This window comes from Tachypleus tridentatus, chromosome 9 (assembly GCF_004210375.1).
Source record: "Tachypleus tridentatus isolate NWPU-2018 chromosome 9, ASM421037v1, whole genome shotgun sequence".
Lineage (NCBI taxonomy): Eukaryota > Metazoa > Arthropoda > Merostomata > Xiphosura > Limulidae > Tachypleus > Tachypleus tridentatus.
In genome coordinates this window covers 16,410,403-16,431,882 of record NC_134833.1, presented here as the reverse complement: position 1 = coordinate 16,431,882, position 21,480 = coordinate 16,410,403, and the positions used below count along the sequence as shown (strand labels likewise).

The following is a 21,480-nucleotide window of genomic DNA, read 5'->3' as shown; positions in this document are numbered from 1 at the left end:
TACCCACTGCCAACTCTTGGACTACTCTTTTACCAACGAATGGTGGGATTGACTATAACATTATAATGCCCCCGCAGTTGAATGGGCGAGTATGTTTGGTGTGACGGGGATTCGAACACGCGACCCTCACACACACCAAAAAAAAAACAAGTGTGTTCTTCCTTTTTATTTTGTCTTTGTTTAAATCATCGCGTGAAACCAGTATCTGATATGAAAAGACAATAAGAAGATATAAAGAAAGCCTAAATTTGTACGTGCGTATAAGCGAGGGACCAGTTCTGGAGTTATTAGTACCTTGAGAAATAGGTTCTTATTAAAAAATGAAGACAGCCGTGTTTTAGGTGTTGAATGTATTGGTTAAAATTATTATGAAGAGAAAAAAATATAAATTTAAAACCAACAATATAGTACCAATAAATTATTTGTAATAAAAAACAGCCGTGGTTCGAATCATAAAGTTTGAAATTAAAGTAATATAGTGTTTAAATTGTTTGTAATTTCTCTTATAGCAAATTCAGAAGTGATGTTTGTGTTTCTCTTATAGCAAAGCCACATAGGGCTATCTGCTCAGCCCACCCAGAGGAATCGAACCCCTGATTTTAGCGTTGTAAATCCGGAGACATACCGCTGTACTAGCGAGGGGGTTCGGAATAATATAAAATTTGTTACACTTTAAATGTAAAAGGACCGTAGTTCACACAAATTTTTTTTTTATCAATAAGGTTTGAGCCGTATCAGCCCAAATTATAGTGATTTTATACAGCTTGCTTTAGAAGCTGTTTTGCCCCCCGCTAGTACAGCGGTATGTCTCCGGATTTATAACGCTAAAATCAGGGGTTCGATTCCCCTCGGTGGGCTGAGCAGATAGCCCGATGTGGCTGTGCTATAAGAGAAACACACACGCTTAGAAGCTATTAATTATTCAGTGATTAAATAACTTGGAGTTTGAAAAACCGCTTTATTTCGAAGTCAATCCGCCATAAACAGTGTAATTATATATTTACAGAAACTTCCAGCTACAAATTTTTCTTAGTGTGGGACCAGAACTGGTATTACCCAATTAGACTGGTTAGAATTCTCACAACTAGAGTATTTTTAATACTAAAACGAAACACTCTCTTGTAGTTGAAGTTATTTAGGGCCTAAAACGGCGCACGAGGAAGGTGGAAAAGCTACAATCGAACTTCCTCTCCAGCTGACGTTCGTGCCGCATGCCGGCTGCTCGAACGCAGACCACGTGGTACATGCGTAGAAATAGCTCGAGCAACATACACCTACACGTGGAACGAGAGTTTTCGATACGTGTGTCTGACGACTCGGAATGTAATTTCGAAACTATTTTTTCGAAATAAATATATCTTATAAAATTAAGATCGCTATTATTTTAATTTATTGATCAGAATAAAGTTGATTATTCAGATTTTGCTTCATTTGCGGAGAACGACCAAACCAAAAACAGTAGGTACAGCTTTCTGATAGGTGGAATGAATGGCTTTGCGTACTGATACACTGAGTGATGAGGTCCAAATATAATATTTTCGTCTGCAAGCTTACGTTGCAGTAAGAACGCAATATTCGAGAGCGTTTGGACGAACATTCTTTACGCGATTGTTTTATATTTTTCTATTTTTATACATTTCATTTCTCATTGTAGTACAACAGAATCGTTGTTTGAAGCGTTGCATACTTTTACCGCAAACGAATTGTAAAAGGTAAGTGAAAAACATATTTTTTCAATTGATATTTATTCTAGTAAAGAACGGTCAAAAACTACGTCATAATTTTAAGTTTTCCATATGGAGGAAAGACAAGGCGTAACGAGTGTCGAATCAGCTCCAACTGTTTGGAGATAAAGCTGTTTCTTTATATAGTCACCAGTTTAGGAAGATCGTGTTACAGTATTTCAGTTTATACTGACAATTAATAGAGGTCTTCCCTTTTCATTTTAATAGAAGTTGGATAATTATAGGAAAAAAAAGTTATGGATTTAGGTTTTAGAAAAATATATATGTGTGTATACGGATGTAATGACACGTACGGTTCATTTTGCGTACATTTATTTATTGAAATAACTGACCGAGGAGATATTTTATATTGCGTAGTATTATTGTAAACCAATGACCTGGCATGATTTCCTTTATTGTAGCTTGTTTTTGAAGTGTTTTTTTTTTAATGTACAACGCTTGCAGTTTGTAATATGTGAACATTAGGAAGTCGCAAGAGACATCGCTTAGCGTTCGTGTTTACCCAGCCTACATTCTTAGGATCTTTAAATAAACCTAACTATATGTTAGACGAAGTGGGTTACCATTTTACGTAAGTACTGAGTGGGGTGGTGATGTTTTTTTTTTCTTGTTGTTTTGTTTTTCTTTCGGGTGGGTGGGAGTTGAATCGTGATAGAATAAAGTGATCTGTTTAAATGTTGTAGAATGTTCGAAATCTATAAGTTGTTTCGTAGGCCTACTTCAAGATACAATAACTATACACATAAATCTATATAATGACTCGTGTGTGTATCTATATATATACTTTATTAAGAGAAGTTGCATCCCATGGAAACCGTAGAGTGATTGTAATGCGATTTGCCCTTTATGTACGAGAATGCTTACCTATAGCTGAAACTGTGCGTGGTACAGCGGACTTCGTCCTATGCAGTGGTACATACCAGCGCCAGTGTTACAATGTAACAAGCACCGTTATATTGGCGCAGTATATTTTTACTGACATCTTGACGTTGAGTTTTTTTTCTGCGCGAGGTCTGTTCGGTTTACTTTTTATTAAAGACTATTGCCTAGTTTACTTGGCAAGAACTCTATATACTGAGAATGAAACATGTTTATTTATTTATTCAAAAATGAAGATTATTTTATGAAATTCATTTTTTAATTTCGTAAACATATGACTAGATATAAGGCTCGTTTTTCGTGCATTTAATCCAGTTTTTCTTCTAAGTTTTAAGTTTTTGTGATTGTAAGTAAAGTTTATTTTATCTATTTTACGCAAAATATGATGTTTATGTGCAAAATATTCGGTGTTTTCTTGGTGCTAGATGCTTCCTAGTTTTAGTGTTTTCTTGGTGCTAGATGCCTCCTAGTTTTAGTGTTTTATTGGTGCTAGATGCTTCCTAGTTTGTGTTTTATTGGTGCCAGGTATTTCATAGTTTGTGTTTTCTTGGTGCTAGATGCTTCCTAGTTTTAGTGTTTTATTGGTGCCAGGTATTTCATAGTTTGTGTTTTATTGGTGCTAGATGCTTCCTAGTTTTAGTGTTTTATTGGTGCCAGGTATTTCATAGTTTGTGTTTTATTGGTGCTAGATGCTTCCTAGTTTTAGTGTTTTATTGGTGCCAGGTATTTCATAGTTTGTGTTTTATTGGTGCTAGATGTTTTCTAGTTTTAGTGTTTTATTGGTGCTAGATGCTTCCTAGTTTTAGTGTTTTATTGGTGCCAGGTATTTCATAGTTTGTGTTTTATTGGTGCCAGGTATTTCATAGTTTGTGTTTTATTGGTGCTAGATGCTTCATAGTTTTAGCGTTTTCTTGGTGCTAGATGCTTCCTAGTTTGTGTTTCTTGGTGCCAGGTATTTCATAGTTTTAGTGTTTTCTTGGTGCTAGATGCGTCTTAGTTTCGAGGAGATATTTTTATGGATTAGAAAGATTTGGAGAGAAATACGTACACACAATTTTTTTACGTTGTGTTCTCGGCAGGTTTGGATTCGTTACTTCCATTGTATTTTGACACGTGTTTTTTTTTTGTTGTTTTTTCTGTCATATAATTAGCTTTTCGCATACATTTATTTTTAGAAACACTAAAGCATTCAAAATACAATTTTACCACAAACAGTCTATAAAACAACACTTACTAGTTTGACAGTTACGTTGGATAACTCAAAATATGACAGGAAATTTACGGTGATTACCAGTGAAATTAAACTCTTCCGGTACGGAACACGTACGACAAAAGAACCTCGTATAGTTCAAAATAAACATAGCAAAGTGTTTTGGGCTGTACAGTATTTTTGTATTAGTATACTCCAGAGACAATATTATGGTACTGTACTAATGATGGCTCTTTTATTAAGTATCATTACAGACACACACACACACACGTTAACAAAATCACGACCATGGGTGAACTTTCTGAGAGTTAGATATCACCAACTGACTTAACCTTAATGGTTTCTTTTAGAGTAAAACCACACTGGCTCAGTTTCTAATGGCAGAACGTACGTAGAGTTTGTTCGTTCGTTTTGAGTTAAGCACAAAGCTTCGCAGTGGGCTATCTATGCTTTGCCCTCCACGGGTATCAGAACCCGGTTTTAATTCGCAGACATTCCGCTGTGCCACCGGGAGGTGTTCGTATCTACCACAGTCATGCTGATTGGATATTAACATCCAGTCAACAGTACAATTGTCGTTGCCATTTTATTGTTATTTTAGTTCGTAATGGTAGCTTAATGTAAAACTATCTTAAAAACCTAATTTTTGATCTAATTAGCGATTGATTAATGATTGTATATATTCAAATATACACATTTATCAGAGAATCGATACATTCCCATCAATGTATTTGGAAATCTCCTTGCTAAACATTTATAATTCGATACCGTACTGTCCCGCGCTAGTACAGCGGTAAGTCTACGGATTTACAACGCTAAAATCAGGGGTTCTATCCACCCCGGTGGAGTCAGCAGGTAGCCCGATGTGGCTTTGCCATATGAAAACACCCGCACGCCCAGACTCTCGATACCCTGCTAATTGTGTGTGTGTGTGTGACGTACTAAACACCTGTTGCTCACGTGCTTCAATATCCGGTGTCAAATGTCCGTGACTTTTCCTATTGTCTTACATATCGTCTAGAGAAAATTATATGGAAGATTTCTAGCACATCAAATGTGAAAACCGTGTGTAGTTCATGAGCCACTTGTTTCTCGGCATTGTTAAAGGAAATTGTTTGTATCAAGTGCTTACCTCTGTGCTATTTCCGCGCGCGAGCAAACTTAATACCCTCTTCCCCTCGTAACTGACATGTGCTACTTCTTGGCAGCACTGAATGGCAGGCAAGTCGTGTTTTTGTATTCATCTCCTCGTGACTCAAAGTTAGCAAAAATAAACTGAAGAACGTTATTATTATCACGAGGTCGCGTGTAAAACACTCGTGTAAAAAATCTAAACGTTTTTCTTCGGTCTAATTTTAATAATGGTTTTGTATTAGGTGTTTTCAACAGTTTATTTTTGTGTCTTTAGTAAATGGACTGGAGTTACTTTCCAACTGTTGTCATCTGAACTATTTCGTAATTATGCACCTTGATGAAAATCACAACTTTCAAACTAAAATTTAAACATATTTGACGAGTAAAGTTTTTCCAAGTGATAAGAAAGGCATGGTGTAAAACAAGAACGGAATGTCTCCCTATTTCATAGGCCCCGGCATGGCCAGGTGGTTAAGGCGCTCGACTCGCTATTTGAGGATCGGGTTCGAATCACAGTTCCACCAAACATGCTCGCCCTTTCAGCCGTTATAAGTGATTGTTAGTCCCACTATTCGTTGGTAAAAGAGTAGCTCAATAGTTGGCGGTGAGTGATGCTAAATTAGGGACGTCTAGCGCAGGTAGCCGTCGTGTAGCTTTGCGCGAAATTCTAAACAGACAAACGTACTAAAATTATTTCTCCGGATCACGCCTTTGGATGCGTATAACGTATGGTTTGTTTTGAATTTCGCGTAAAGCTACACGAGGGCTATCTGCGGTGCGTATAATGCAACATACTCTTAAAAGTGCTACGTAAACAAACAGAAGTCGATTCGATATTATTAATAAAAACGAAGTAACTTGTGTTCATGGTAATAAACGGGTAACTGCACTTCAGTGTTAATATTAAAATCCGTTGGAGTTTTAAGTATCGTCTGTAGTGCACCATTTCGAAAACTATATAAAAAAACTAATTTCACCAGAGCTGCATTTCTGTCTCAGATTGCTTTGTAGTAAAAACAGGGTATTTTCTTTTATATTAACGGAGACATTTGACGTAACATACTAAAATCGTATCACAAATTTCCAGGCGTCGTTATCCACAGCTTAAAGAAAATTGATCTATTGTGTACGGTTCTACACTTGCCTAGGATACAGTAGATCGTCACGTGATTAATGGATATAATTCTATAGGTTTTAAATTAATTGATAAAAGACGGGGCTTTCTAGAAGAAAAAAAAAAAAAAAGTTCCATCGCTTTAGTGACACTAAATATTTCTCTAATATAATTTTAAGGCGTGCGACTCGTAATCTGAGGGTCGCGAGTTCGTATCCCGGTCGCACCAAACATGCTCGCCCTTTAAGCCGTGGGTGCGTTATAATGTGACGGTCAGTAAAAGAGTAGCCCAAGAATTGGCGGTGGATGGTGATGACTAGCTGCCTTCCATCTAGTCTTACATTGCTAAATTAGGGACGGCTAGCACAGATAGCCCTCGAGTAGCTTTGTGCGAAATTCCAAAACAAACAAACTAATATAATTTTAAATTACTGATTTCACTGTTGAACTCGAAGGTTTCTGATTTTAATAAAACTGCAGTTTTGTCAGATGTTTCTAGTTTGTTTTGTTTTTTTTATATCGTGGGACGAGCAATCAGTATTACCTTTGCATATTTAGTTAGGCTGATTTTGTTTGTTTTGAGGTTCGTTGGTAAAAGTCCTGTGTTAAGTTTGCTTCACATATTTAGTTAGGCTGATTTTGTTTGTTTTGAGTTTCGTTGGTAAAACTCCTGTGTTAAGTTTGCTTCACATATTTAGTTAGGCTGATTTTGTTTGTTTTGAGTTTCGTTGGTAAAACTCCTGTGTTTTTGAATGATAATCGATACGATATCCCAATCGAATGGTAGTGGTTATACAAAAACATGTTATTAAATGGTAATAAAAATATATTATCGAACAGTAATTGGTATATCAAAATAATTTATGAAACTGTAGTTGCTCCCATCAGAATTACGTTCATTTCTGAAATGCTTGTTAAACTTGCGATTTTGTAAACATTTTATATTTCAAAATATATAAAAACATGAAATTCAAATGTGTTCATGTTATCGTAGTTGTAATAAGTGTGAATTTTTAATGAGATGGTTAACAACCCTTCGTCATTGAACGTCACTGTTTTCAGTTGAACTTAAAGACTATAGACCTGTACGTATATCAAAAGTTCTGGTCAAACTAAAGTTAAAAATATAGAAGTTATGTAATAATTCCGTATTTTATCAACATTTTAAATTCTGGTTTACTCGTTGTGTAAATCTTTGTAATAGAGCAAATGTTAGGGAAGCAAACCGTGTAAAGGACTTAATTTGACACCAGTAATAATAATAATAATTGTATTCTTAAAACAGTTTTATCCTCTTTTGGAAATACATTCGATGTTCGTTAAATGGTCGGGGCAAAGTGTGACACAAATTGTGTCCTGACTACCCGAGATAATCGCTTTAATAAAATGTTATGGATTCAATATTTCGTGGTACTGCCGCGCAGTCTTAACTCGTAACTGTGATAACCGCGGCAGTCCATTTTTAAGCGACATCTGTAGTTCATTTCGTTTTTGTTCCATTTCAACGATGTAACTGACTAGGGTAACGTGGTATAATAACTTATTGTTTGAATGTTTATTAGCTGAATTTCGCGTAAAGGGCTATCTGCGCTAGCCCTCCTTAATTAAGAAGTGACAGACTAGAGGGAAGGTAGTGGTATGGAATGTAACGTAGCATAATAGATTTAGGCTTGGGAACTTGTGGTTCTTTCTCTGGAAAATGTATCTCAATCAAAGATGCTTGAGATTTTATTGTTTTTGTATGTGTATCAAATGTAGCCTGTCTTCATAATTAAAGCCACTGTCGGTGTGGGTGCATTCTTTTTTCAAGGTTCTTTCGCATCGCTTGGATATTTGATAGGTGTCGCCAGCTGTCATAAGCCTGACTTACTTATAAAACAACTCATGATTTGAATTCGATCCAGTGGAGAATTAGAGTAATTCTGCGCAATCTATTATCCATGGAGTAATATCGGAAACCAAGGTAGGAAAATAAAACGTCGTGAATAATAAATGTCCTCAAAACAGAATATTTAAAAAAATGTATTCAAAACTTGAGGTTTCATAGTTTCTGATTGGTGTTCGGTCTTACTGAACATTTTGTCATTAATCAAACTTAAGGTTACGGATATCGGTCAGGTTTCTTGGCTTCTGATTGATATTTGATTTTACTAAATATTTTGTCATTGTGATTCCAAATTTACTTGTTATATTATTTTAATAACGCGCGCGCATGAGTAGATTTTTTTTTTCTGAAGTCCCAATTTGAATTTGAAGCACGCAAAGTTTTCTTGACGTTCAAAAAGAAAAAAACAAACAAACAAAAACTTGGCGATTTGTTATTGGTTGAAACTGTCGCTATTTTCTGAGGTTCATTTGCGTGAGTGTTATGAATCACTTGTGTTACAGTTGTAAAGAAACACACGTAGGCCATCCAGTGATATATACTCTGTTCAGGTGTGGCTGATATAATTTTCTACTGCTGTAGTTACAAAGGTTAAGTAAATAGTCCTAGTGTTTGTTTGATATAAATCTTAGAAAATGTCAAGGCGCAAACAATACATTTATCTTATTGATTGTATATGAGGTATTGTTGAATGACACAAACCATTGTTCAACGTAGATTCAGTACGTGTTGATAAAGGATAAAAGATACCCGTATCTTTCGAAAAAAACAATGTGTTGTTTTATGTTTTAATTGCAGTACACCTTTAAGTGATTTCTCGCTTTTATTGTGTTCATATCCTACGAAACCGATATCAAAATTCGAGTAAAATTAAGAGAAACGTTTCGGTTATTTGAAGAACGTCAGAAATACTGATTCTTCAATGTATAACACATTTAAACGCTTGATTCGCTAATGGAAACATCAAAAAATGCTGTAATATGTGAATTGGTAATAAATATGTTTCAGTTGAAAAAAAGAACCCAACAACAACGGATTTCCTGTAAAAAAAAAATATTTACTCGGATGCAAATTGTGAAGTCTGTCACGTAGGTAGCCTTCGGCAGTTTTGTTTACCTAAAGTGTATTTTCTTTGTTTTTCTAACGAAAAACAAGACACGACTATACATTATAATCAGTTTTCATGTTACTTGTATATATTAGAAATAATTAATATGTAGGATGAAACCTTTACTTTTCAGACCAGTAGAGTTTTGTAAACATACAGCTGTTGATCTGCATAGTAAGTCTTATTTATTTCCATGGTTATAAGCTCGTTAAAGGCCACGAAGAAGAGCATATATATATATAAAAGATCTAAAGAATATTTTGACTCCAATCAAATATTGTTATTCTTTTGGGATTTATCTCTAATGGCTAGAACAAAACTGGAATAAAAACACTCATCACTGCCAATGGCTCAAAGATTCAGCTTAAGAAACGTGTAAAATATGTTCGTCTTTCTTTTTTATTATTTCTTTATAAATGTTTGAAATGTGGTTGTAACTTTGTGACGGATAAATACAGTTAAAGATTGTTCGGGCCCATCATGGCCCCAGATTAGATTAGGGCGCTCGACTCGCAATCTGCAGGTCGCGGGTTCGAATCCCTGTCGCAACAAACATGCTTGCACTTTCAGTCATGAGGGCGTTATAACGTGACGGTTAACCCCATTATTCGCTGGTAAAAGAATATCCCGAGAGTTGACGGTGGGTGGTGATGACTAGCTGCCTCACCTTTAGTCTTAAACTGCTGAATTAGGGACTGCTAACGCAGATAGCCCTCGTGTAGCTTTTCGCTAAATTCACAAACAAACAAATCCAAGATTATTTGTTAATCTGATATAACACGTTATTGTTGGTTTATAAATGTATAATTCGATATTTTCACAAGAAGAAACAATTTGATTTTATTTATGGTTCTGAGATAATTCTTCTGTAACTTATATGTTAACTAGAATACGATTTGGGTACGTTTTGTCTGGAACGCTGTATAAAAGAATAGAGATGGATACTTTCAAACACCCTGTCTTTTTCATGGTCTGTACCAAAAGAGACAAAGGTTTGAAAATCCCCAAACTTCGGGATATTGGAAGCAGCAGTGTAACTTAATGTTTATCAATATAATCACTTCAGCTAATCCGATTTTTTTTATTATTTGAACAACTAACAAAAATACGTCGATTGAATAATATTCCATCATTTTTTTTTTTTAAAGTTATAAACTGTGCAGTTAGCCAAGAAACCCTTTGAGTAGGCATTAGGCATTGAGCCAACTAATTTTACATTATGTCTCGAGAACCAACGCTTTGCTGCGTGTTATCTATGTTTGCTTTTACCAGCTTCAAAGTCATTTCTACAGGTATATAACTATAAAGAACCATAAAAAAAAGTTTAATTTTCTAAATTTAACATGACTTGCGCAGTAGAAGCTGCTTATGAACGTGTATTATTGCTGAAATTTTGTTGTCTGATAAATAGGCGATCAGTCGGAGTTCCTACGAAACCCCCGCCGCCCTTTCTCTCCACACTTTTAGTACACTTATTACACATGTAATGAGATCATGTGAATTCAGTATACAATTTTTATGTAAAACTCAACGAACACTTAATAGTATCAAAAGTTGCCACTGGACGTCACTACACGTCTTGTGTATTTCAGCCCTGAAGGGTGAATTTGGTCACTTGGTGATTGGAAAATACCCTCCCCAGGCCCAGCATGGCCAGGTGGATAGGGAAATCGACTCGTAACATAAGGGTCGTGGGTTCGAATCCCCGTCACACCAAACATGCTTGCCCTATCAGCCATGGATTATAATGTGACGATCAATCCCACTATTCATTGGTAAAACAGTAGCCCAAGAATTGGCTTTGAGTGGTAATGACCTTCCCTCTCGTCTTACACTGATAAATTAGGGACTACTAGCACAGATAGCCCTCGTGTAGCTTTGCACGAAATTAAAAAAAACCAACCCCCCAATTTTTTTTTAAATTGTTGATAAGATTATATGTCAGTTGTTTAATGGAAATGAATAATTCATCACCGTTTAAATAAGTGTCTAATAAAACTTGAGCGAATATTGAGACACCACAATTATTCTGATAACAGAGTTACGTGCAAACATACACAGTTAAAAACCTCACAGTTGATGAATATCGATCAATTATAAGGTAGTTGTAAGTAACCCAGACTTGGATTTTGTACCTGAAAAAAAATGAAATGTGGATTGACATGTACTGTGAATGGACGCAGTAAACAAGTGTTGTGTTAAACAAATGTGTTGGAGTGAACGTACAGAGTACATATGCCTATTTCATACTACACGGAAAGGATTCGTGTGCGTGGCTGCTCAGAAAGGCGGGTTTGACCTTTTATCTTACATCTAGTGTATCTTCCTAAGCCTCGTGACTCTCGAGTGGAAACTAATATATTATACACAGGTAAAAAAACCACGTGATCATTCTTCATAGCAACAACCGAGTGAAATACAATACCTCTACAATGAATTAATTCACCTGACAACGTAAAATACGCTAACACTTCTCTTGCTGGCCACAGCCTCTGTATAGTTCTGAAGTGTTTTTTTTTTTATTGGTTTTATCGTATTTAAGTTTTTAAATCGTCCAGTGAAAGGCAGTGCTCTTTTTGTATTCACTGTTTAACCTAAATCTGATGATGTATTTTATACAATTTAAATTATTTGTTAGGAAAGTATTCCTCTGAAACATACCTTAGTTTTGAGTTTGTTATATACAATTATTGCGATAGGTGCACATTGGTTTACAATAGGTTAACTGCTCACTTACCTAGAGGTTCTTATTTACGACTACGTGAAAATAAGTTTAGGAGTTTCCATTAAAGTATCACAAACAAAAGAAACGTCGGGAGAGAAATTACTACATGTTTTCATACAGCAACATGGCACGCGATTCACGAGAAATTGAAATTTATATCCTAATAAGCCAACGATAAGCGATTGAAGACAGGAACATTGTTTTTAATTAATAAAGTTCATTTAGAGTACGGTAGTTTGGTTTTACGGAATGTAAGCGAAGTTAAAAGCTTTAAGAATAAATATTATGTATAAATAAGGTCCTGAATTATAGCGGATAAACCTGGCGTGTACCGACATACTCTGGTTGTTTAAACAGAATTGACATTCAAAATAACCAGGTCTGGAACTAGATTATTTCTACACTTCGTCAAATAAAATTAAGTTGTTTGTAGGCCCGGCATGGCCAGGCGTGTTAAGGCGTTCGACTCGTAATCCAAGGGTCACGGGTTCGAATCCCGGTCGCACCAAACATGCTCGCCCTTTCAGTCGTGTGGACGTTATTATGTGACGGTCAATCTCACTATTCGTTGGCAAAAGAGTAGCCTACGAGTTGGCGGTGGGCGATGATGACTAGCTGCTTTCCCTCTAGTCGTACACTACTAAATTAGGGACGGCTAGCGCAGATAGCCCTCGAGTAGTTTTGCGCGAAATTCAAAACAAAAAAGTTGTTTGCTTTTATTTGTTATTGTTTTGCGTCTTGAACTGTCTTAATCAAAACAAAATCACATTATGACTGGTTACGCGGGGCGGTTCGATTATCGTTGGCTTGATCAAACAAATCAGATGATTCGATTATGGTATCATGTGGAAGTAAATCGTGGAGGTAAAAATATGTCATTTTGTTCAACGTGTTTTATATACTATTAAAAAACGTAATTTCACTCTAGACTCCAAAGAGAATTACACATAATACGACGAGAAACGAGTTGTCGTCACGATGGTTACGATTACACGTACTCATTAAGTTTCCGCATTACGGTAGAGATGATTTCTGTGGTGCTTTCATTGTGAACCATAGCATCTGATTACCATGGTAACGACAAAATAGATAAAACATTCAATCGTTTGCTATCAAACCATCATTACTTAAGATTGCTCCATTTTTGTCTTTCTGTAGTGTTCATAGACAACAGTTTTATAAATATGAAAGTTCATACTGATACCGAGTTGGATTTCTCAACATTGACGTTTGTTTAGCAAATGAATATTTTGATTTCGTTTTGTTTATTTATGGAAGTAGTTTTGGTAAAGTTTGTGTGATTTAAATTAGAAATTATATCTTAAACGTTTCATAGTTCAATACATGAAGTAAGAATAAAATACCTGTGTATTCAAAACAACAGCGATGTACCAGAAGGAAGCTGCTGGTACAGAATTAAACAATAACGATGTACCAGAAGGAAGAGCTGTCAGTACAGAATTAAACAACTGCGATGAACCAGAAGGAAGCTGTTGGTACAGAATTAAACAACAGCGATGAACCAGAAGGAAGGGCTGTTAGTACAGAATTAAACAACTGCGATGAACCAGAAGGAAGCTGTTAGTACAGAATTAAACAACAGCGATGAACCAGAAGGAAGAGCTGTTAGTACAGAATTAAACAACAGCGATGAACCAGAAGGAAGAGCTGTTAGTACAGAATTAAACAACAGCGATGAACCAGAAGGAAGAGCTGTTAGTACAGAATTAAACAACTGCGATGAACCAGAAGGAAGCTGTTGGTACAGAATTAAACAACAGCGATGAACCAGAAGGAAGAGCTGTCAGTACACAGTTAAACAACTGCGATGAACCAGAAGGAAGCTGTTAGTACAGAATTAAACAACAGCGATGAACCAGAAGGAAGCTGTTGGTACAGAATTGAACAACAGCGATGAACCAGAAGGAAGAGCTGTTAGTATATAATTAAAAAACAGCGATGAACCAGAATGAAGCTGTTGGTACAGAATTAAACAACTGCGATGAAACAGAAGGAAGCTGTTGGTACAGAATTGAACAACAGCAATGAACCAGAAGGAAGCTGTTGGTACAGAATTGAACAACAGCGATGAACTAGAAGGAAGAGCTGTTAGTACAGAATTTAACAACAGCGATGAACTAGAAGGAAGAGCTGTTAGTACAGAATTGAACAACAGCGATGAGCTAGAAGGAAGAGCTGTTGGTACAGAATTAAACAACAGCGATGAACTAGAAGGAAGAGCTGTTAGTACAGAATTGAACAACAGCGATGAGCTAGAAGGAAGAGCTGTTGGTACAGAATTTAACAACTGCGATGAACCAGAAGGAAGCTGTTGGTGCACAATTTAACAATTTGCTACAGCGTTGAGTACTTTTCAGAAAAAAGTTAATAACAGGAGACTAATTCTGATGTCTTTCTCTACTAGAAACATCCTAGTGTTATCTCATCCAACTAATGTGTACCGTCTATAGTATGTGGAAGCCTTTCAGTCTACTTCACCGAAAATCGACATTGAACATTGCCTACCAGAAACGTTTTGGTTAACGGGTGATTCTATGGTTACCGTTTATCACTAGTCAACAAGGCTCGTCAAGAGATTACCTTTGGTGTGTAATATCTTACGGTAAACAGCAATGCACCCAATGTGTTATTAAAAAAAAAAAAAAAGATTCTGACTCGCACATAAACACTGAAGATTTGGAACAGTTATTAATACAGTAAAAGAGATACGTCAGAATATTTTATTTATTAAAATATGTTATTACCTTAGAAGGAAAACCCTATTTTAATATTTTATGTGTTTTACGCCACATTGATTAATCTATGAATTTATTGAATGACTTGAGAGTGGCTTTCGTTGTCCTTTTTTTCTGTATATTACTCAAGAGAAGCTTGAAGCGCCAATGTTGTAAGTAATCGCCACGAGTTGTGTACTTTAAGCAGCATGCTAGTCTGTAATTATTAGTTTATTGTACTGCTTTAAGTATTTATATATAATCCACTTATTTCAATTTTCTGATTTTTCGCAAAGAGCAAAGGTGTATTTGTCGTTCAATCTAACTAGATACAGCTTCTTGAAGAAACTGTACAACGAAAGTAAAGCAAAATAAGAGCTCTTAGTAAAATAAGTTGCCACAACGTTGTGTGACAAAGTCGTTTAATTTATACAGCAGTATTGAAGCAAAAGACGCTACTGGTAAAAAGAGATATTAATACGAAACCTAAGATCCATGGTTCGATAACCCACGATGGTTAGAGCACAGATAGGTATATGTATAGCTTTGCGCTACAAAACAGAGGTAACGTTGAAACAAAAGATTTAATCATGTGTCACGCTGGAAAAAGAAATCAAAAGTTCATATCAGAACTAGACAGACCCGTGTGAGTATTTGAAACTTTGATGTGAATTTCGCGCAAAGCTACGTGAGGGCTATCTGCGCCAACCGTTCTTAATTTAGCAGAGTAAGACTAGAGGGAAGGTAGCTAGTCATCACAACTCACTGCCAACTGTTGAGCTACTCTTTTACCAAGGAATAGTAGGATTGACCGTCACATGTTTGGTGTGACGGAAATTCGAACCCGCGACCCTTAGATTACGAGCCCAGTTCCCTAACAACCTAGAAATATAAGTACTCTGTATAATTGTAGCTTTGTAACTATAGGTTGTTCAGCCAATGTTTGTTTGTTTTCATTTTGTGCCCACCGCAGGTGTTAAATTTTAACATAAAAAGCTTTCCTCTATTCCATGTAGGTTAAACTTACTTAACCCACAGCAACACAAATTAGACGCTTCCCGATGAGACAGCGGTAAGTCTACGGACTAAAAACATTAAAGACCGGGGCTCGATTCTCCGCAGATATCCCAGCGTGAATTTCCTCTTAGTTAGTTTATAATAATTATGGCAATTTTAGTTGAATAAATAGACTCAATGTTATTGTTTTTCAGATTTTTAAAATTATTTCTCCGTAATTAAAAAAAAAAATCAGAGAATACTTAATGTAATAAAAAGACAAAGGAAACTTTTAAAATAATAATAATCGGTATATTATGATATTTATCAACTGAAACGTAATAATTCCCTATGATAAAGCAAAAAGTGTTTATTTTTTGTCCTACATTTCGCGGTCGGTTACTCAGTGTGTGTTTTCTAATTGCAAAGCCACATCGGGCTTAGCCCACCGAGGGGAATCGAACCCCTGATTTTAGCGTTGTAAATTCATAGACTTACCGCTGTACTATCGGGGGTGCAGTTACTCAGTAGATCGCCCCCCCCGCTTGTACAGCAGTATGTCTGTAGATTTACAACGCAAAATTAGGGGTTCGACTCCCCTCGGTGGGCTCAGCTCGATGTGACTTTGCTATAAGAAAACACACACATACTCAGTAGATCTCACGCAGTTCTGACCTTGACTGTATCACGTGGTTACAATGTAAAAACAATGTGTGGCAGCATTAAAACACTGTATATTTGAGTACCTGCATCACAATTTGATCTTCAGATTTACGGGCAGTGTTCCAGCAATGTATTAAGAAAGCATTTAATTACTGTTTTATTTACACTAAAGCACCATAAAACTCTCATTTAATAATCTGTTTCTTCGGTTCTTTGTGGCCCGGCATGGCCAGGTGAGTTAAAGCGTTCGACTCGTAATCTGAAGGTTGCGGGTTCGAATGCCCGTCGCACGAAACACGGTCAATCCCATTATTCGTTGGTAAAGTAGTAGCCCAACTGTTGGTGGTAGGTGGTAATAACTACCTGCCTTTCCTCTAGTCTTACATTGCTAAATTAGGGACGGCTAGCACAGATAGAAAGAACCTCGTGTAGCTTTGCGCGAAATTTAAAAAAACAACAACAATAAAAACAAATAATTGTTTCTTTATAGTCACGCGCAAAGCTAAATAATGTTCTGTTCTGTGATCAGTGAATGTCGAATCCCAATTTTTACCATCACAAATCCATGCCCCTCCCAGCGGCACAACGGTACGCCTGCGGACATACAACGCTAGAATTCGGGTTTCGACACCCATGACGGGCAGAGAACAGATAGAGCATCGTGTAACTTTGTGTAAACATAAATCCATAGGCACTTCTTGCGGCTAAAGAAGAAAAAAAACTGCGATATCTTGGTTTATAATCATTTTTCGTACGTTAACTGAAAAGACGGCCCCTCATTGCGCGTTGTTGGATCACTGCCACACAAAATAATTAGGGCATCGATTCTGCCCTGACTTGTGTAAACAAGACGCGCCCAGCGAAATCTTGAAATGGTGCCATACTTTGGAGACTAGAGTGTGTTATATATTAAACAGTTCTGAAGCCTGCTGCACTGATTGGTGAAGGTGCTGTTATATTAAAAGCTGATTGGATGGCATATTAAGAAATCAATTCGCTCTTAATGTATTTATTTATTGAGACAATTTCGACCTTATTTTAAAGTGTTTTAACATTCTCAAGAAGTTTTTTGTGGGGGGGACCACACCCGTTTTCAATAAAGTCTGTAATAATAATGATCGCTTTTGTTGGTCTTACGAACACCCCTAGCTATTATAACGAAGGTTTATTAAATCACAATTGTCAAGTTACTCCGAATAACGCAACGCCGCATTATAGTTGTAGGTTTTAATGCCTTGATCATCAGTTTGGTTTGATTGTGCTGTGCTTTACAACGGTTATATCGAAATTCGGTTCTCAGCGTTGTGTCTGTTTGTTTGTTTTTGAATTTCGCACAAAGCTTCTCGAGGGCTATCTGCGCTAGCCATCCCTAATTTAGCAGTGTAAGACTAGAGGGAAGTCAGCTAGTCATCACCACCCACCGCCAACTCTTGGGCTACTCTTTACCAACGAATAGTGAGATTGACCGTCACTTTATAACGCCCCCCACGGCTAAAAGGGCGAGCATGTTTGGCGCGACGGGGATGCGAACCTCAGCGTTGTGTCACTCCGGATGGAGCCATCAGTTTGTTAGAAAGAAACATGATCTTAAATAGACTTTTTATTCGCCTAATAGCTGTCAGAGATGTATTTTTCTAGTATTTTAATGGATAACAGAGCAAGTTTGTTTTTATTGATTGTTGTTATTCTTTTGTTTATGAGACAAAAATATACTTTGTCCACAAATGATGGTATTCTGGTGTGTTGCAAAGTTGTCACAATAAGATTCCCACACCGAAGTTTTCGTGAACAAATTCTTTTCATACTGTATTCCTACGTGTTTGATGATAACATTATGTCATGACGTTAAATTAATCTTGCTCTTTTAAACAGTAACATTGTATATGTGATAAAAAAAAATAACCTTATTTAAACACTTTCTATCTTGTCTCTCGCAGAATTGTCTCGACTTAAACACACGTCAATTCGAACGGGTCTCCGAAATCGAATGAAGCTTGAGTGGTGAACCTTATAAAGGTACAGCAACGCAAGTAATAGAACTGACAGCTTTGGAATCGTACTGGAATTGAAACGACTAAACGGCCCGAAAATGCACGTCGAAGTCCAAGTTGCATTAAATTTTCTCATCTCTTTTCTCTACAACAAATTGCCAAGAAGACGAGTGAATCAGTTTGGAGAAGAACTGGAGAAAGCTCTTCGTCAGAAGTTCAAGGGACACTGGTACCCTGATAAACCAATGAAAGGATCCGCTTATCGATGCTTGAAGACAACACTTCCCCTGGACCCAGTGTTTGAAGAAGCATCCTTAGAAAGTGGTGTAGACGTAAGGGACATACAGGAAAACTTACCAAAGGAACTCAGCATTTGGATCGACCCTGGAGAGGTGTCCTATCGTCTGGGAGAAAAAGGAACTGTTAAGGGACTTTACAGCGAACCTGATAGCTCTGAAGAGAACAGTGAACATACTTTCAACCCTGAAGCCCAGTGTTTTAAGCCAATCGACAGTGTGGCATCCCAGTTAGGGGGTCTGTCTTTGAAATGTACTTCAACTGCAGCAGTTAGCTCCTATGGCAGCACACCCTCTCCTGTCTACAAGTCAAATAGCCCTGTGAATGGTTTCATCCAAAAGACGGCAGCTCCTCTCACGTTTACCACAGCCACTTTTGCTCAGACCAAGTTTGGTTCAACTAAGCTAAAAAGTAACAGTAAAAAATCTCATCGTCTGTCCCCTACAGAGTTTGGGAGTTCAATCAAGCAACGAGTTATGATGCAACAGGTTCAACAGTTGGCACAACAACAATTTCCTACTCATCCTCAGAAAACGGCTTTGGCAGCAGCTATTCTTGCTGCAGGAGGAAATGTTGGAATCAACGCCCCCCAGAGGCCAAGATCTTTGTCACCGAATCCACAAGTTGATGCAAACTTCCTCCTCATGGCCTCTCTTCAACAGTCACGGTTTACTCCTAATACGACGCAATTTCCATCACCCACATCAGGCACGTTTGCCCACTCTGGAGTGTTCGATGTTAACATGAATGGTTACACAAATGAACTTTTCGGGTCATCGAACATTAACGCATCTGCCTCCACTAAGATTAACAGCCAATCATTAGCGAGTCCAACAAACATGACAGGAGTTAACAAGTTTTCTTTCTTTGATAAGCCTTTTGGTAACAATGGCAACTCGGCTGTAGGTTTGAATTTAAACTTACCTTCTGGGGATTCCACTACATCGACATTCGGGTGGACCCTGCCAACCTCAATCTGGGTGGGATGTCTTATGCCAACCAGTATCAGCACTTGTTGGTGGCTAATTAAAGAAATCATCTTTCGAATTGACACTTACAACTTAGTAAGTTGTCGGTAGACAAGAAACACGACGAGTGTGAAAATAATTTCAGTTTCTGGCGTCCTTTGAATCAGTATGTGATGTGATAATGGAACCATTGATATATTCTTAGTTTGAAGGTTGCGGATTTCGTTTAGGGTTTCAAGTGTGGCCTCCGTACGAGTGCAAAGACATTTTAGTAGAAAAACTTGTAATTTTGAAGAGCGCAGAATGGCTTTGGCATGAGAATTTCTGTAAGAAAAAAAAATAGTGATAAACTGAATAGTTTTTTTTGTTGTTATTGTTTCTTAGTTTAGATTTATGTAAAGGAAAAGTTAAATTATTCAAAATATAACGTTTTATTTTGCTAGCTCATGGAAATTGTGAATATTAAATAACCTACGGTGATTGGACGACAAATTAAGACTAATATGCAATCATCGTTTGACTTTTCTTTTTTCGTTTCTTTTTGGTGCTAAGTTGTTTAAAACAAGAGAGTCTACGGGGCATATTATAATTTTCTACAGAGATTGGTAGGACAAGTAAATCACCCAGTTTTAGTGTAATGTTTACGCAGTGAAAAGTAGTGCCACTGACACGGATGGCGGATTGAAACAACGAGCGTGACAGGTTTTACCTAACAGTAATTTAAATATTAATGTTGTACTTTTAATTGTTTCAATAATAATTATGCAAAGGGTAAGACAACAACAGTGTTGAATTGTGGTACAAGTGTGAAGAACCGACGTTACAATATTAGACAATATAATCGAACAGAGACCGATGGGTTAGAAGGTAGATGTTCAATTTTCAAAACCTCTAGTTCAGCCTATAATCTAGGCTTAGCTGTACAATACTGTGTACGTAGTAATTCAAATTCCTTGCGTGTACTGACCGAATGCACGTTCGAATTTTATGTTCAACATATTATCATCACCTGTTACGTCAGTTTGAGTAGCGGGTATATTTTCTTACTATCTAGTAATTTCAATTCTGTACGAGTTACCCCTGTGTGTACAGTATAAACACGTTAAGAGAGTTATACTATATTTAAGTATTCTTTCTAAATAATGTTTGGGTATTTTAAAGGTGTTTTATATTTTCTACTTGAAAACCCATATGTGATGTTTCCTTTTTATAAATATGTCGATTGCCAATGATAAATTTAATTACAAGAAATTACTGTTGTTGTTAATATTATTATTATAGTGTGTGTGGTTTGTACAAACATAGTTGTAGAAGTTTGCTTGTGGGCATAGATACGTAGTTTTTTTTTAACATGTGTGCAATATCGTAATAATAGGTTGAGTGCTTGTTTTCGAAATGGCACGTTAAAATAAATTGTGTATATTTTCCCGCCATGCACTTATCTATCCATATTAAATTGTACTTGGTGGTTCCTAAAAACGTTGTACACTTCTGTAGGTTTCCGTTTTCATACCTGGTTACATTTTTAAGTTTGTAATAAATGTTTCAGTATTTTTACTTAACGACAACAACGCCGTTTTGTCTGTTCTTCTTATAAGTAAGATTTCATTTAAGTTCCAAATAAAACTGAAAACTAATTTCAATCGAAATTCTCATCAGTAACAGTTTGTACTGAAAAGTAAACATTACATATCTGAAACTATACTTAGTATGTTTGACAGGTTTTCTATTAGTACACGGAGAAGACAGTGGTAAGCTTGTAGGCCTAAAATGCTAAAATTCGCGGTTCGATTCCCTTAGTTAAACACACCAGATAAGCTTCGTGTGGCTTTGTTTTAAATAAAACGAAACTTGTTTTGGTCGCAAATACTGTGTTCTGGTTGACAACGTTTATGTTAACAAATATTATAATACAATAGATTTACCTAGAATGGATATATTCTGTGCATAACAACATAATTGAACAACAAAACAAGTTTTAATCAACTGTTTGAACTGAAAGCGAAGTTCATAAACCAGAAACTTCATAA

At 36.6% G+C, this 21,480-nt stretch overlaps 1 protein-coding gene across 2 annotated transcripts; it reads left to right on the top strand.

Moving 5' to 3' along the window:
* The first annotated feature begins 1,127 nt into the window (after positions 1–1,127).
* LOC143224779 (uncharacterized) lies at positions 1,128–21,018 on the top strand. Of its 2 annotated transcripts, XM_076453073.1 has the most exons (3): positions 1,542–1,712; positions 7,893–8,045; positions 18,132–21,018. In XM_076453073.1, exon 3 carries the CDS (start codon positions 18,284–18,286, stop codon positions 19,559–19,561), a length of 1,278 nt encoding a protein of 425 aa, XP_076309188.1. In that variant the 5' UTR covers positions 1,542–1,712; positions 7,893–8,045; positions 18,132–18,283; the 3' UTR covers positions 19,562–21,018. The 2 variants fall into 2 exon arrangements, with proteins under 2 accessions (XP_076309187.1, XP_076309188.1); XM_076453072.1 differs by lacking the exon at positions 7,893–8,045 and having other exon boundaries at positions 1,128–1,712.
* Positions 21,019–21,480: the final 462 nt, after the last annotated feature.